Consider the following 12,420-nt stretch of genomic DNA (forward strand, 5'->3'; position numbering starts at 1 on the left):
CGCAGACATAAATAAATGAATCAATGAATGAATACATACATACGTACTCTTACACCAAAATAGAAGATTGAAGGTAGATGTTATTTAAAAAAAGAAAAAAAAGACTTCCCTGGATCTTGGGAATTTAATATTCCTCAGCCCTTTTTGGGTGTATACCTTTATGTCTCTAGTATCTTTATGGTTTTTGAGGGGAAGAATTCATGTAAAAACGCAGTCACACTTAGTTACAGAAATTCAGCATTTCCTTGTACAGAGAGGGTCAGTGGCTCCTCATCTTCTTGCTCTCCCCGCAGAGACGTGAGTAGCTTCCCCCGACACGCGGACGCCCCCTGTCCCAGCCTTCCTGCCGGGCCTGCGGCTGTTGAAGAAGATAAAGGTGAGGCACGTTGCTCTTGCTCCGGACACCGGCCAGGTGTCCATGTCGCGCTGCTGGCCGGGGAGCTGGCTTGTCTGCGCCCCGGCTCTCGAGCGTCGGGAAGGCCCCTGCCCTCTGCCCTGGCGTCCTCGGGGCCCCTGGCCTCAGCTGCCCCTTCTGCACGGACCCTGAGCTCCCTCCTGGGACACAAGGCACAGGTGGCCTGTGGTCCCGGAGCAAGGTGGGGCCCCTTTACAGGGGTTGCCTCCGCCTTTAGTTCCCTTTCCCATCTAGGATGGCAGACAAGCGGGGAGCAGACGGAGGGTCCAGCGCCCCGATTAGCCGACTTCCACCTCCCGTGTCTCTGCCTGTCCCCCGTCCCCACCCCTCCCCCTTGTCTCAGAAGCCTGTCCACTGATCCAGCCTCCCTCCTGCACCGGTGCTGAGGCCCAGCGCTGAGCTTCTGCGGCCTCAGCCAGGCAGGGACAGCGGCCCAGGAGCCTGGACACGGGGCCCAGGGAGGGAAGCCGCTGTGCCCAGGGTCTGCCCCGGAGGTTAACTCCAGGCCCCCTCTCCTTCCTTCTCCTTCCTTCTCCTTCCCTTCGTGTCTCCTCTTTTCTCCTCGCGCCTCCTTCCTGCCTAACCAGGCTCAGGAATGGTGGCAGGATGAGCCTGGTTGTTACCCTCTGCGGCACCGTCGAGCTCTTGCTTTTGCTCATGTGAACCGTGCTGGACTAAAGGCTGCCCAGCACAGTGGAGCACTTTTACTTTGAAGGCAGGAGGCTTCCAGCTCTGTGGTTACAGAGAGATTATCTGTTGTCAGATTATCAACAGAAATAAACTATTCGTGAGTTGGATCTGCTTACTGGTCCAATGAAAATCAGTGCTTTTGATGAACAAAGACTCTGAAATTCAGTAATTTGCTTAGGCAAGATTTAGGGAGGTTTAGAAGGTGCCGCCTCTTCTCTTTGAGGTGATATAGAGGGGAGAGAGGATTGAATTAACGGTGAGGAAAAAGAAAACCTGTCTCCGAACAGGTACGCCTGACATGTTCTCCTGTCTTTGTTTTTGTCGTCAGTTGGAGAATCGTACGTCGTCTAGTGTCTTACCCATGTTGTGTGTATGTGTTTCAAGTGCCTTTGTACCTCGTCTTTGTTAACAATCTGCAGCTACTTTCTGATGACCCGTCACAATCCCTGTTGAGGCCTTGAAGTCACTACAGAAGCAGCCCTCGTTCACGGGCACCGTCCGCAGGGCCGGTGCCGTCCCCGTCCTCTGCCCGCACCTCCCTCACGCGCCCAGGCTCAGTCCTCCCACCTGCTGTGACGTCACCTCTGGGCCCCTCCCCCCGCGCGGCGCCCTCCTTGCAGAGCCGCGGGCGTGGTTTTGCCCCAGTTCTCCAGCTTCTCTGCCCCGTGCCGTGCAGATGAGCGAGACTGGAGGCGGCACACACAGCCGGCCGGCCGCCAGCCTCCCGGCAGCTGCGTGCCCACCTGGCAGTCCTCTGCCTGGTTCTCCTCGCTGACGCTTCCTGCTTCCTGGGGAAGAAAGAGGCTCCGCCTGCCCCGTCTTCCACCCGCCACCCCCGCTGCGGCCCGTGGGTTGTCAGGCTGCCCTCCTCTGCGGGGTCCCGCTCCGGCTCGGCGCCGGCGTCGGGTTTTCTCTAACGGGTCGTCCCCGCCAGCATCCGTACATACCGTGAGACCTCCCATCCCGTCCTTAACACAGAGGCAGCCAGACTCTCTCCCTTGACCCCCCCCCCACCCCTTACCTGGCTGCTTCTGTGCGCGCCTCTCTGGGAGAGCTGCTTGGGGGAGTCGTCTGCCTGCTGCTTAGATTCCTTTCCTCCTGTTCTCCCTGAAACCGCTGGGGCTGGCTGTGCCGTGACACCTGAGCAGTGTCTGCGGGACCCCAGTGATCTCCGTGGCCGGGGCCCCGTACTCCGGCCTCCTGAGACCTTCGGCTCGGGCTGTGACCTCGGGGGTCCCGGTGCAGTTCCCCTCGGCTCCCCCAGCTCTCATGCGCATCTGGGTCATGCTCTCCGGGTGGTCCGTCCACCTCCAGCCCCCCGACAGCTCCCAGTTCTGCACAGCCAGCTGCCACTGCCATCTGTCCTCGGGCCTGCACTGGCGTCCCGTCCCGAACGCTCGCCTCCTCAGCCCTACGCCTCCCACAGCCTCCCACTCGGGCTTTCTTGTTGCTCCGGCCAGAAGTCTGGGCATCATCCTGGACTCTTCCTCATCCCCACATGGGATCTGTTGTCTGTCTGCCTCTGCCTTCCAAACAGACCCAGAATCTGATCACTTCTCCCCACGGCCACCATTCTTTCTCGCCGCAGCCTCCCAACAGGTCTCTCTACTTCTCACCTCACCTCACTATCTCATTGTCTTTTATTTTCTTTCTTTTTGGGATATGATTGATACATAACATTATATTAGTTTCAGGGGTATAACTAATGTAATGATTCATCATATATACATACTGCAAAATGATCACCACAGTAACTCTGGTGACCATCCGCCACCCCCTTGCCGTCTCTTTTCAGCACAGCAGCCAGAGGGATATTGAACGTGAGTCAGATCACATCACTGTCGAGACCGGGGAAGGGTCTGAGGCGTTTACCCCACTTATTACGAGCTAACAAGTTAGCCTGCCATGATTTTGTAGCTGCTGCCAGAGGACAAGAGACTCCTGGGTCAGAGAATAGGACGCTTAGCACAGCAAGCAGCCTGAGCATCTTGTAAGCACACTTCCTTCAGGCCCCCAGTCTCTTGGGGGCGACGCAGGGCCGCCCGGGTGGCCGTCTGCACCTGCAGTGGTCAGTGGTTGGAAAGGCTCCTTTCTGTTACAGGAAAGGAGCCCTGAGCTTAGGGACCCTAAGGTTTTTGTTCTGTTTTGTTGTTTTAATAATAGGCAGGAGACATTATCTTTATTATGTTGGACGAAGCAAACTTGCCCGTTGCTCTAGGGGGAGACCCTGTCTCCATCTTCTGAGGCTTTGTTTAGCAAATATCCTTGGAAAGATAGGTCAGAACGTGGGCAGTCAGAGCGTCCGTTCCAGGAAGCAAAGAAACGTGAGACCCACAGAGATTGTCTCGAAGCAGCATACACACCCCTCGTTTCTGTGTGGTCTTGGCTTCTGGTCCATTTGTTCATGAGCACCTGAGTGCAGAGGCGGTTCTTGGTTGATCTGATCTTAATCGGCTCATGCGGCCTCTGGTTCCAGCGATTTTCAACAGGACTTTCGCGGCAGGATGCCCCGCCCTGCAGGACTGACCATAGGGTTCCTGCCCAACCGCTGAGCGAGGCCCCAAACACCAGGGCGGCCTTAGGAGGTGGACCTCGTCCTTGAGAGACCCCCACAGCTATGACAGCTACGTGGTCTCTGGTGGTGTTTCTTTAAACGCTCGAGGGTCTCTCTGACCACCGTGAGCTGCAGGTCTCCGGGTCTCCAGGCGGGTGATTGCCACCGGCTCCCACACAGGGGTGCAGCCCTGGGGGCGCACACGCTGCCTGGAAAGCGAGAGTTGTGTCCACGTATTCCTGTCCATGTATTCCCCCCATCCCCGTGTGGCCTGGTTGCCTGGTAGACCGTCGGGCTCCCAGTGCATTTCGAATAGTTGAGTCTATTCTTTCTTTGTGGAGTTCCTGTGCAGATGGCCAGTCTGTCCCTTTAATCCATGCCACCAACCAATGGCATCCATCCGTGCATCCCACGAATAAGCAACGGCTGTGGCGGTGAAGGTGGAGACCAGCAGAGGCGCTGCAGGTGTTTGCTGGGAAGAGCAGGAGCCGGGTGTCCCCTGGAAAGGTTTAGGGGGACCGTGTTCAAAGTGAGGTCAGGACCATATTGTTGGCACACCCAGCAGGCGGGCGCTTCCACAGCTTGGGAGCGCCGAGCCGGGACAGGGTCCCTCCCGAGGAAGGCTCGGGGGCAGTTGTGGAAAACAGGGCTCACTCGTCACTCCCGGTACCTGCAGGGTGCAGGGTGTTCTCTCCCCTGTGCTGAGGTTGGCCCCCTCCGCTGCCACAGAATCCTTGTGTCTCATCCCTGGGGCTGTAACAACACCGTTTTCCCAGCTTCTTACTTCTTTTGTTTGTTGTTTGTCTCCGCTCACTTGAATGTCAACGTGTTCACTGCTGTGTCCTGGGAATCCTGACGGGGCTCTGCGGGAAGCAGGCAGGCCCTGCAGTGCTTGTTGAGTCACTACCATGGTCTCGTAAACCGGGCCAGGAGACGGCTGTGTCCTGTCTGAAGTGCAGGTCAAAGCAGCGCGCGGCCCTTGCACTTTACGGACCGAAGGGCTCTAGCGGTGGAGAAGCCGCGCGGGGGATACGGGCTGGGGGCGGGGCTTCCTGGAGGGAGGAGAAGCCGAGCTGGTCCTTGCAGGAAGGGTGGCCGAGGGCTGCATGAGAAGGAGCGGGGCTGAGAGGCCTGTTCTCTTCCGCAGGTCTCTACCCCCCGGGGGACCTGTGGCCCGCACAGCCCGTGTGTGTGACCAGCGGCTTCGGCTGCGCCCTGGAGAGCAGCGGGCCGGCCGTGCTGCCCGCCCCGGTGCACAGCAGGTATGCGCTCCATCCCGACGACGCGGCAGCGGCCGGGTCCGGGCTTCCTCCCCAGCTCCTGAGCTGGGTGTTGCCAGCTGCTTTTTGGAGTTGAGCTGTGATGTCTGAAAAATTTCAAGCCAGGAATGGAGAGAAACAGGGAAGGAAAAAAGTAACACGTCAGTGTTTTCCTTTTTAAACTGAAAAGACGAGCCTATTCGTGTATTAGAGGCAAAACTGAAAAAACAAAAACAGTCCCTCATAATTCCTACCCGTTAACAGAACAAACATTTCCATTTTTCCTTGGCATTAATCTTGAACACATTTAAACATTTTAAAGATCGAATCATTTGAGTATCGAAAAATAGTTCCACAGTGGCAGCTCCTTAGACTTGCCATTAGATTTATCATTCGATTATGAAACCTTGAGAAAATGTTAATATCTGTGTTTAATCAGAATCCAGTTGAAGTTTTTTGGGGAGTTCAGCTTATTATAGAGGTAGTTGCTTTCTTATTTCTATAATGAAAATCCAGATTGCAATTGGGATCAAAGCATCTACCATGAGTCATAGTCTGGCCTTGCCCCGAGTGGAAGGTGGCAGTTGGTAGCGGATGTGTTTGAGCCCCCCGGGTGGGTGCTGGGACCCTCGGCGGTGTCCCAGCCTCCACGTGCTGACAAAGCCACAGCCACGGGCTCTGTCTCTGGTTAGACTTAACAAACGTGGGTGGGTTTTAGTTTGTTGTTGTTGTTTGAAAAATGTAATACCTTTTAGTTAAAAGTGAGAGCAATTTTCTCTTTCACATCTTGGTCCTGCTTACATGCTTTACACCTAACCATGGGCAAGTTTTTTACAGTCTAAGTGAAAGTACTTCTCTGGCAAACTGAAAGCCGGTTTTGATCCATTGCTTTTTCTTGTCTCATTTAAAGGAAAGCTCCCCTGCCCCCACTTTTCCCCGAGTCCTTGGCTCTCTGTACTCAACAGATCAAACTCCATCTCAGACTTTCTCTGGAATTATAAGTGACATACAGTATTACATTTCAGTTGTACAGCATAGTGATTCATTATTTTTATACATTACAAAATGATCACCATGTAAGTCTAGTCATCATCTCTCACCACACAGGGTATTACAGTGTGATTAGCTGTGTTTCCTATGCTGTACATTAATTACATCCCCATCGAAAGGAAGTGGGCATCCAGTCCAAGCCATCCGTCCTGCAGTGCTGTGTCACTGGGGATGAGCGTTGAGTTAGGAAGTCTTTGATTCTGTGACAATAAAGTACTTCTTTAATTTCCCAGAGCTGAGGGATTAGCAGCGATGAGGATGCTGGGTAATAACATCGTCCTCCTCCTTCTTTCCTTGATCTGTTGACATCCTGTTTCTGAAACTAGACCCCTTGTTTTTTGTAGCAGTTTCATTGATTGGAATGCAACGTGTGAAGGCCAGTTTCCCAGTGTGTACTGCCCCCTGGAATTGAACGACTACAATGCCTTTCCAGAAGGTAAAGCTATTTGGACAATCCTAATGCCATTCTTTTTTTTTTTTTTTTTTTTTTGGCTGTGTCGGGTCTTAGTCGCAGCCCGTGGGGTCTTTCATTGCAGCACACGGGCTTCTCTCTAGTCGTGGCATGCGGATTTTCTCTCTCTAGTTGTGGCACGGGCTCCAGGGCACGTGAGCTCTGTAGTTTGTGGCACACGGGCTGTCTTGTTGAGACACGAGAGTTCAGTAGTTGTGGCACGCGGGCTTAGTTGCCCCGCGGTGTGTGGGATCTTAGTTCCCTGACCAGGGATCGAGCATGCATCCCCTGCATTGGAAGGTGGATTCTTTACCGCTGGACCACCAGGGAAGTCCCCCAGTGCCATTCTTTTATTCTCAGAAAGTCAAAGCAGGAAGGGTGTGTGGACTCAAGGCACTGACTGCAAAGACTGTGCCTTTGAGAATGATCTTCCAGGAGGCTGCTGAGTCAGTCCCTCATGTGGGTCCAGCACGCCTGCCATATGTAATTTTATATGGCCTCAAAAAGCCCTCTAAACCCGGGTGTCTGGGGACTTGTACAAATAGCCCTAATCTATTTAGGTAGAACGGGGTCATTTGGATCTATGTGGACCTAAACTGTGGATTATCCATTGGGAGGCTGGGGTTAGTTACTCTTTTTAGGCAAACAAGTCCCAGGCGAGGTAGAATCATTTACCTGCTTGTTCCTCAGCATGTCCTGACGCTTATGCCCCTGGATGGTGCTGCAGAAGGAAGGGAAGGAGCTTCAAGGGGAAATGGTGAAAAATTGCAGGTTCTTGGGCCCAAATATAAGTACAAGATGCTTGTACTTATCTGGGTTTTGATATATGCAGTGCTCTATGATAGTCACAAGGGGGTGCTGTGGTAACTTTCTTCCTGCCTGTGAGGCTGTGTTTATACCTTCTTACTGCTGTTGGAGAAGGGCTTGGTTTCCTGTTGCTTTATCAATGCGTATGGTGTATGTGGAGGTGGCCGACATTGGTATGACAGGCAATAAAAGAACATTTTAAGGACTGGTAAGAACCTTGACACTATTCAAATCTATGGTAGTGTTTAGCCCAGAGGAAGAACTTCCTGAGGGCTTCCCAGGTGGTATGTGTCATGGAGTAATTATTTTATGTTCATCTTTAACTTGTCAGTGTTAAAGATTGTATTTTAAGTGAGGCCTTGAGAGCTTTTTGTCTGAGAGTGAGAATTCCATTCTCTCCAGAAAAATGTTCACCTCTGTCGATGTCTCCCATTCTTTGTAGAAAACATTAACTACCCCAATGGCTTCCCCTGTCCTGCCGAAGTTCAGACAGACTTCATTGACCACAGCTCCCAGTCTGCCTGGAACAACCCCCCAAACGTGCCGACCGCCTGGGGACACGCCGGCCTCATCAGCTCTCCGGTCAGTGCCGCCCGGTGCTGCTGTGCCTGGGTTCTCTCCAGGGCCTGCTTCATCCTGGTCTCACTGTAGCTTTAGGGTTGGGTTCAGATCAGCCAGAGCCCGGCTTGTTCCCCTTAGGTCACCAGCCACGCTCTGCAGGGGGCTCACACGTAGTCAGATGGGCAGGGGCTTGCAGACACCAGCAGCCAAGACGCCCCCAACCACACTGAGGAGAGATGGTTGTCGATGACATTGAACTTGGGCCAGGAAGCCCTCTGGGATGCAGCTGTGTTCCTGTGGCCCCGCCGACCTTTCATCTGTGGGAGGAGATGAGATGAACCTTCCAGGAAGGTCAGGCAGTGTCAGCGGCAGGTCTGGAGGGCTTCCTGCCTCTCCTGCCTGGGGACACCCTCTGTGCTTCTCTGACACCCACTCTGCTGCTTTTTTACAAATAGAGGGCATTCGACCTGTGGGTCCTTCCTTGGGTTGAAAAAAGTTTACCTATCAATAGTTTGATGGGAATTTCATGACCTTCTGTTTGAGAAAAATGGAATTAAAGCCACCCAGGTGGTTGAGAACAGTGTGATAATGTCCAGGTAGCTTGGATTGGTTCCGCTGTGGTCGCCACGGGTACACAGGCAACCTTACCGTTGCCGTTCTAAGGCTTCTTTATTTTCTTAAACATCTCTTTTTTTTGTTTTTTTTTCTCCTCCTCATGTATCCTTCAGCCCTACCTCACAAGCACCCGAAGCTTGTCTCCGATGTCTGGACTTTTCGGTTCCATCTGGGCCCCGCAAAGCGACGTGTATGAAAATTGCTGCCCCGTCAACCCCACCACGGAACACTCGACTCACATGGAAAACCAGGCGGTCATGTGCAAGGAATACTACCCTGGGTTTAACCCATTCCGTGCCTATATGGACCTGGACATATGGACTAGCACAGAGAACAGGAACGCAAGCTTCCCACTGTCTAGAGACTCGAGCTACTGTGGGAACGTGTGAAAAAGATTCGAGGTTTGAACAATGTGAATAAAGAGGCTTGTGTTTTGATGACTAGCGTAAACTGGTTGTTGACATAGATTGACGTTGGTGGATATTTTGGCACTTTTATATGAAAATAAATTTTTTAATGAAATCTGGGTGCTCTATTGTTTTTAATCCTTCACAAATCAGTGATAGAAACGAAGCATCCGTGTGTCCTGACTTCATAACTCAAGAAGCGTGTCAGACATGCCAAATGTTTAAATCAGGACCAGGGCGGCTTCTAAGAAGGTAAGAGTTGAGAAAGAAGGCACTGCAGTGATTGCCCCCTCTGCGGGCACCGGACTCTGCGGGCATCGGACTCCCCGGGAGCTTGCAGAAAGTGACTTTTGATCAGATGGCATTCCAAGGGAGGCTGCTGTAATGGGCCTGTGGCTCAGGCAGCCAGGATTTTGGTTCAAGTGCTCCGTTGATTGAAACGAGCCTCCAGTGTTGGGAAGCCAGCTGCCAGTCACTTGGCCTGGACGGACCAGTCCTGGTGGGCAGGGCTGCTGGTGTGGAGCACAGAGCCCAGCGCTGTTCTGCTCGACCGCATGACAGGGATGTTCCCTCCCCTCCGTCAGGCCAGTCACCGGGGCACGACAGCAGTAGGGACATGCTGGTAAGTGTCCGGTTTCCCTCCGAGTGAACAGGCTGAGTCCAAATACAAGTACTGAGCGGGTTAGGGTGCTGGCACGTGTTTGCTAGGCTGGTTTGTATCTGCCTGTCAGTGATCTTAGAAATCCATGTGATGGAATTATCTGTTTGCATGTATAAACTTTGAAAACATTTCAGCTTTTAATAAAAATGTCTTATTTTTACATTTTGTTTTGTCTTTATTGGAAATGAAGTGGGAGAGATTTTTTAGTGGAATGCTGGGTTCACTTGCTTTTTCTTTCTCTTTGCCTTGGCTGTGTGGGACCCTGGACGAAGGCTGAGTGTACTGTAACCTGGGACTGCCCTCCTGCAAGGAGCACCTCCGAGCATGCACGGCTACTGGAAACCTCTCAGGCTACCGACTTGGAATCCCCCATCCCCAGTACTGAATAATGCTGAAAAGTAATTTAGGTTCTAGGTATAGACCCAAAAGAATTGAAACAAATGCTTGTGCACCATGTTCACTGAAGGACTAGTCACAGTAGCCAGAAGGTGGAAACAACCTAAATGTCCATTGATGGAAGAATGGATAAGCAATGTGGTATATACAGACAATGGGATATTCAGCCTTAGAAGGGAAGGACATTCTGACACATGCTACATCATGGGTGAACCTTGAAAACATGCTGAGTGAAATAAGCCCATCACCAAAGTACAAGTATTGTATGATTCCACTTATATGAGGTACCTAGTGCGGTCAAATTCAGAGTCAGAAAGTAGAATAGAAGTTACCAGGGGCTTGAAGGGGAGGGGAATGGGGAGTCAGTGTTTAATAAGCTCAGAGTTTCAGTTTGAGGAGGTGAAAATGTTCTGGAGGTGGACGGTGGTGATGGTTACATAAGTGTGAATGTACTTCATGTCACTAGACTGTACAGGTAAAAACGGTTAAAATGGTAAGTTTTGAGTTATGTGTATTCTACCAAAGTAAAATAATTTAGGTTGATGAAAAATGCCCCAAAGCGTTTTCAATATCAAATTCAAAACTTCCCCCACCAGAGAGAGTCTGAGACATTTAGATACACGTTCTTCTCTCTGCTCAGATTGTTGATCTAATTTATTTTCCTGCTTTCACTGATCCTTCAATTCCCCATCAGGAAAGACCAAAACAAGTTTTTATTCCACTCTATACAAAAGAAAGTAAAAATCTGCGCTTTAGCTGGAATATTATCTTCAGCCATAAGACTAAAATCAGTGATGGGGGAACTGGAAGTTTTTATTCATTTAAAAATATTTGCCAAGCACCTCCCAGGAGCTGGGACCTGTTCAGGGGCTGTGGGTACAGCAGAGGACGGGACAGACAAGGTCCTGCTGGCACATTCCAGGAGCAGGGTCAGGGAAAAAGCAAGCAAAAGGTTCAATGAGTATTTCGGGTCCTGGCGAGCGGTGAGAGGCCAAGGGCTGACGTGACCAGCGGGGCAGGTGACAGGGGTACCTAGGGTATCAGGGGAAATCTCCCTGCGGAGGTACATCTGAGGTACAACCTAGGTGACGAGAAAGCCGGCTGCGCCCAGATCAGCGGGCCAGAGCCTCCAGCAGAGGAAAGAGGAGGGCAAAGCCTCTGCGGCGGGAGGCCAGGGCGGCTGGGGCCCCGCGAGCCAGGGCCACAGGCACAGAGGCCGCGGGCAGAGGCCACCTCCCTAAGGCCTCGTAGGCCTCCGAGGAGAGGATGGGAAAGGCAGTGGGCACCACTGGGGTGTCTTAAGGGAGAGGGAATGTCATCTGATTTGAGTGTCAGAGACACTGAGGGCTGGATGGAGAGCGGTCCTGGGGGGGCGGGGCGGGAGGGACAGTCCCGGCAGTCAGTCGCCTGCAGCAGCGGGTGACAGGACGGTGCCAGCAGGCTGGGGTGGAGGGGCGTAGGGAGGCCAGCGCCCCTGCTGGGCCTCGAGAGCTGGGTCCTGCTGATGCCCTTGACCGAGAGGAAGAGCCCCAGGGCGGGGGGAGGGTCTGGTTGGGAGCCAGGGGCCGAGAGGTCCGTGCTGGACTATTCGGTGTGGGAGGCCTCATACCCAAGTGCAGACAGCACGGAGGCTGTGGCCCCGACAAATCTGAAGGTCGGTGGAGTTCAGGATTGGAGACCAGGGGGGGCGTCCATCCTCGGCCTCCAGATGGTTCTGAGCAATGGGAGTGCCTGAGGCCTCTCGGGGAGGAGAAGGGTCCTGAGCACTTAGCCAGGGGCCCCCGTGTTTAGAAGAGGAGGCGGCGGCAGAGAAGACTGAGTCGGAATCACTGAGGAGGTCAGAGGCCCAGAGGGGGGGCAGTGGCCCAGGCTGGGTCAAAGGCTGGGGGACCCGTCAGATGAGGGATCCCTGAGGGCTGCATCCAGCCCATGACCCTTGTGGTGTCCTCAGCTGTTCCAGCCGCAGCCAGCTGACACGGGAGATGGAGGTGGCAGTGGAGAAGGCCAGCTGTGGGGAGCTGGACGCAGGGACACGAGGCCAAGGTGGGAGAGCGCTGGGCCTGCTGCGTGCTGAGGGCGAGGCCCGGGCAGAGAGGGGGCAGGTGGGGCCCTGGGTGTCACTTACAGGCACCTGAGCCTGGACGGACAGGGGCACTTCTCCCCTCGTGGTGGGAGGGACGGCAGAGACCTGAGCAGAATAGGTCTATTTATGAGAGAAGTGACAAGACGCCCAGGTTTGGGTTGCACATCACGGCCTCTTGCCTGTTTTTGTGGATAAAGTCGTACTGGAACACAGCCACTGCTCATTCCTCTACCAAACAGGGAACAGCCTAAAATGTTTACTCCAGTCCTTTACAGAACAAGTTTGCTGAACTTTGCTCTAGGGGACGGAAGAGCACCAAGGGAGCAGGAACCTGGATCTCTGACACCACAGAGGCACCTGCCCTCACAGCCCTGGGCTCCGACTGCACTGGGAAGGGACACATAAGTTCTCTCTTGTTTGGCTACTGCTGTGTGGGGTCTGTGTTACAGCATCAGTGCTAATACAGCCCTC

General features: G+C 53.1%; 1 protein-coding gene across 5 annotated transcripts in view; it reads left to right on the plus strand.

Moving 5' to 3' along the window:
• The window catches only part of TMEM131L (transmembrane 131 like), a 162,295-nt gene extending 153,371 nt beyond the window's left edge, over nt 1-8,924 (plus strand). For all 5 annotated transcript variants that reach the window (XM_081228095.1, XM_081228096.1, XM_081228097.1 and 2 more), the window contains 5 exons: nt 294-376; nt 4,807-4,921; nt 6,313-6,404; nt 7,669-7,808; nt 8,516-8,924. In XM_081228095.1, the coding sequence (XP_081084221.1) occupies nt 294-376; nt 4,807-4,921; nt 6,313-6,404; nt 7,669-7,808; nt 8,516-8,791 (706 nt within the window). In that variant the 3' untranslated portion in view covers nt 8,792-8,924. The remainder of the gene's footprint in view (nt 1-293; nt 377-4,806; nt 4,922-6,312; nt 6,405-7,668; nt 7,809-8,515) is intronic.
• Nucleotides 8,925-12,420: the final 3,496 nt, after the last annotated feature.

The sequence above is a fragment of the Mesoplodon bidens genome (assembly GCF_964165515.1).
Source record: "Mesoplodon bidens genome assembly, chromosome: 1".
Classification (NCBI taxonomy): domain Eukaryota; kingdom Metazoa; phylum Chordata; class Mammalia; order Artiodactyla; family Ziphiidae; genus Mesoplodon; species Mesoplodon bidens.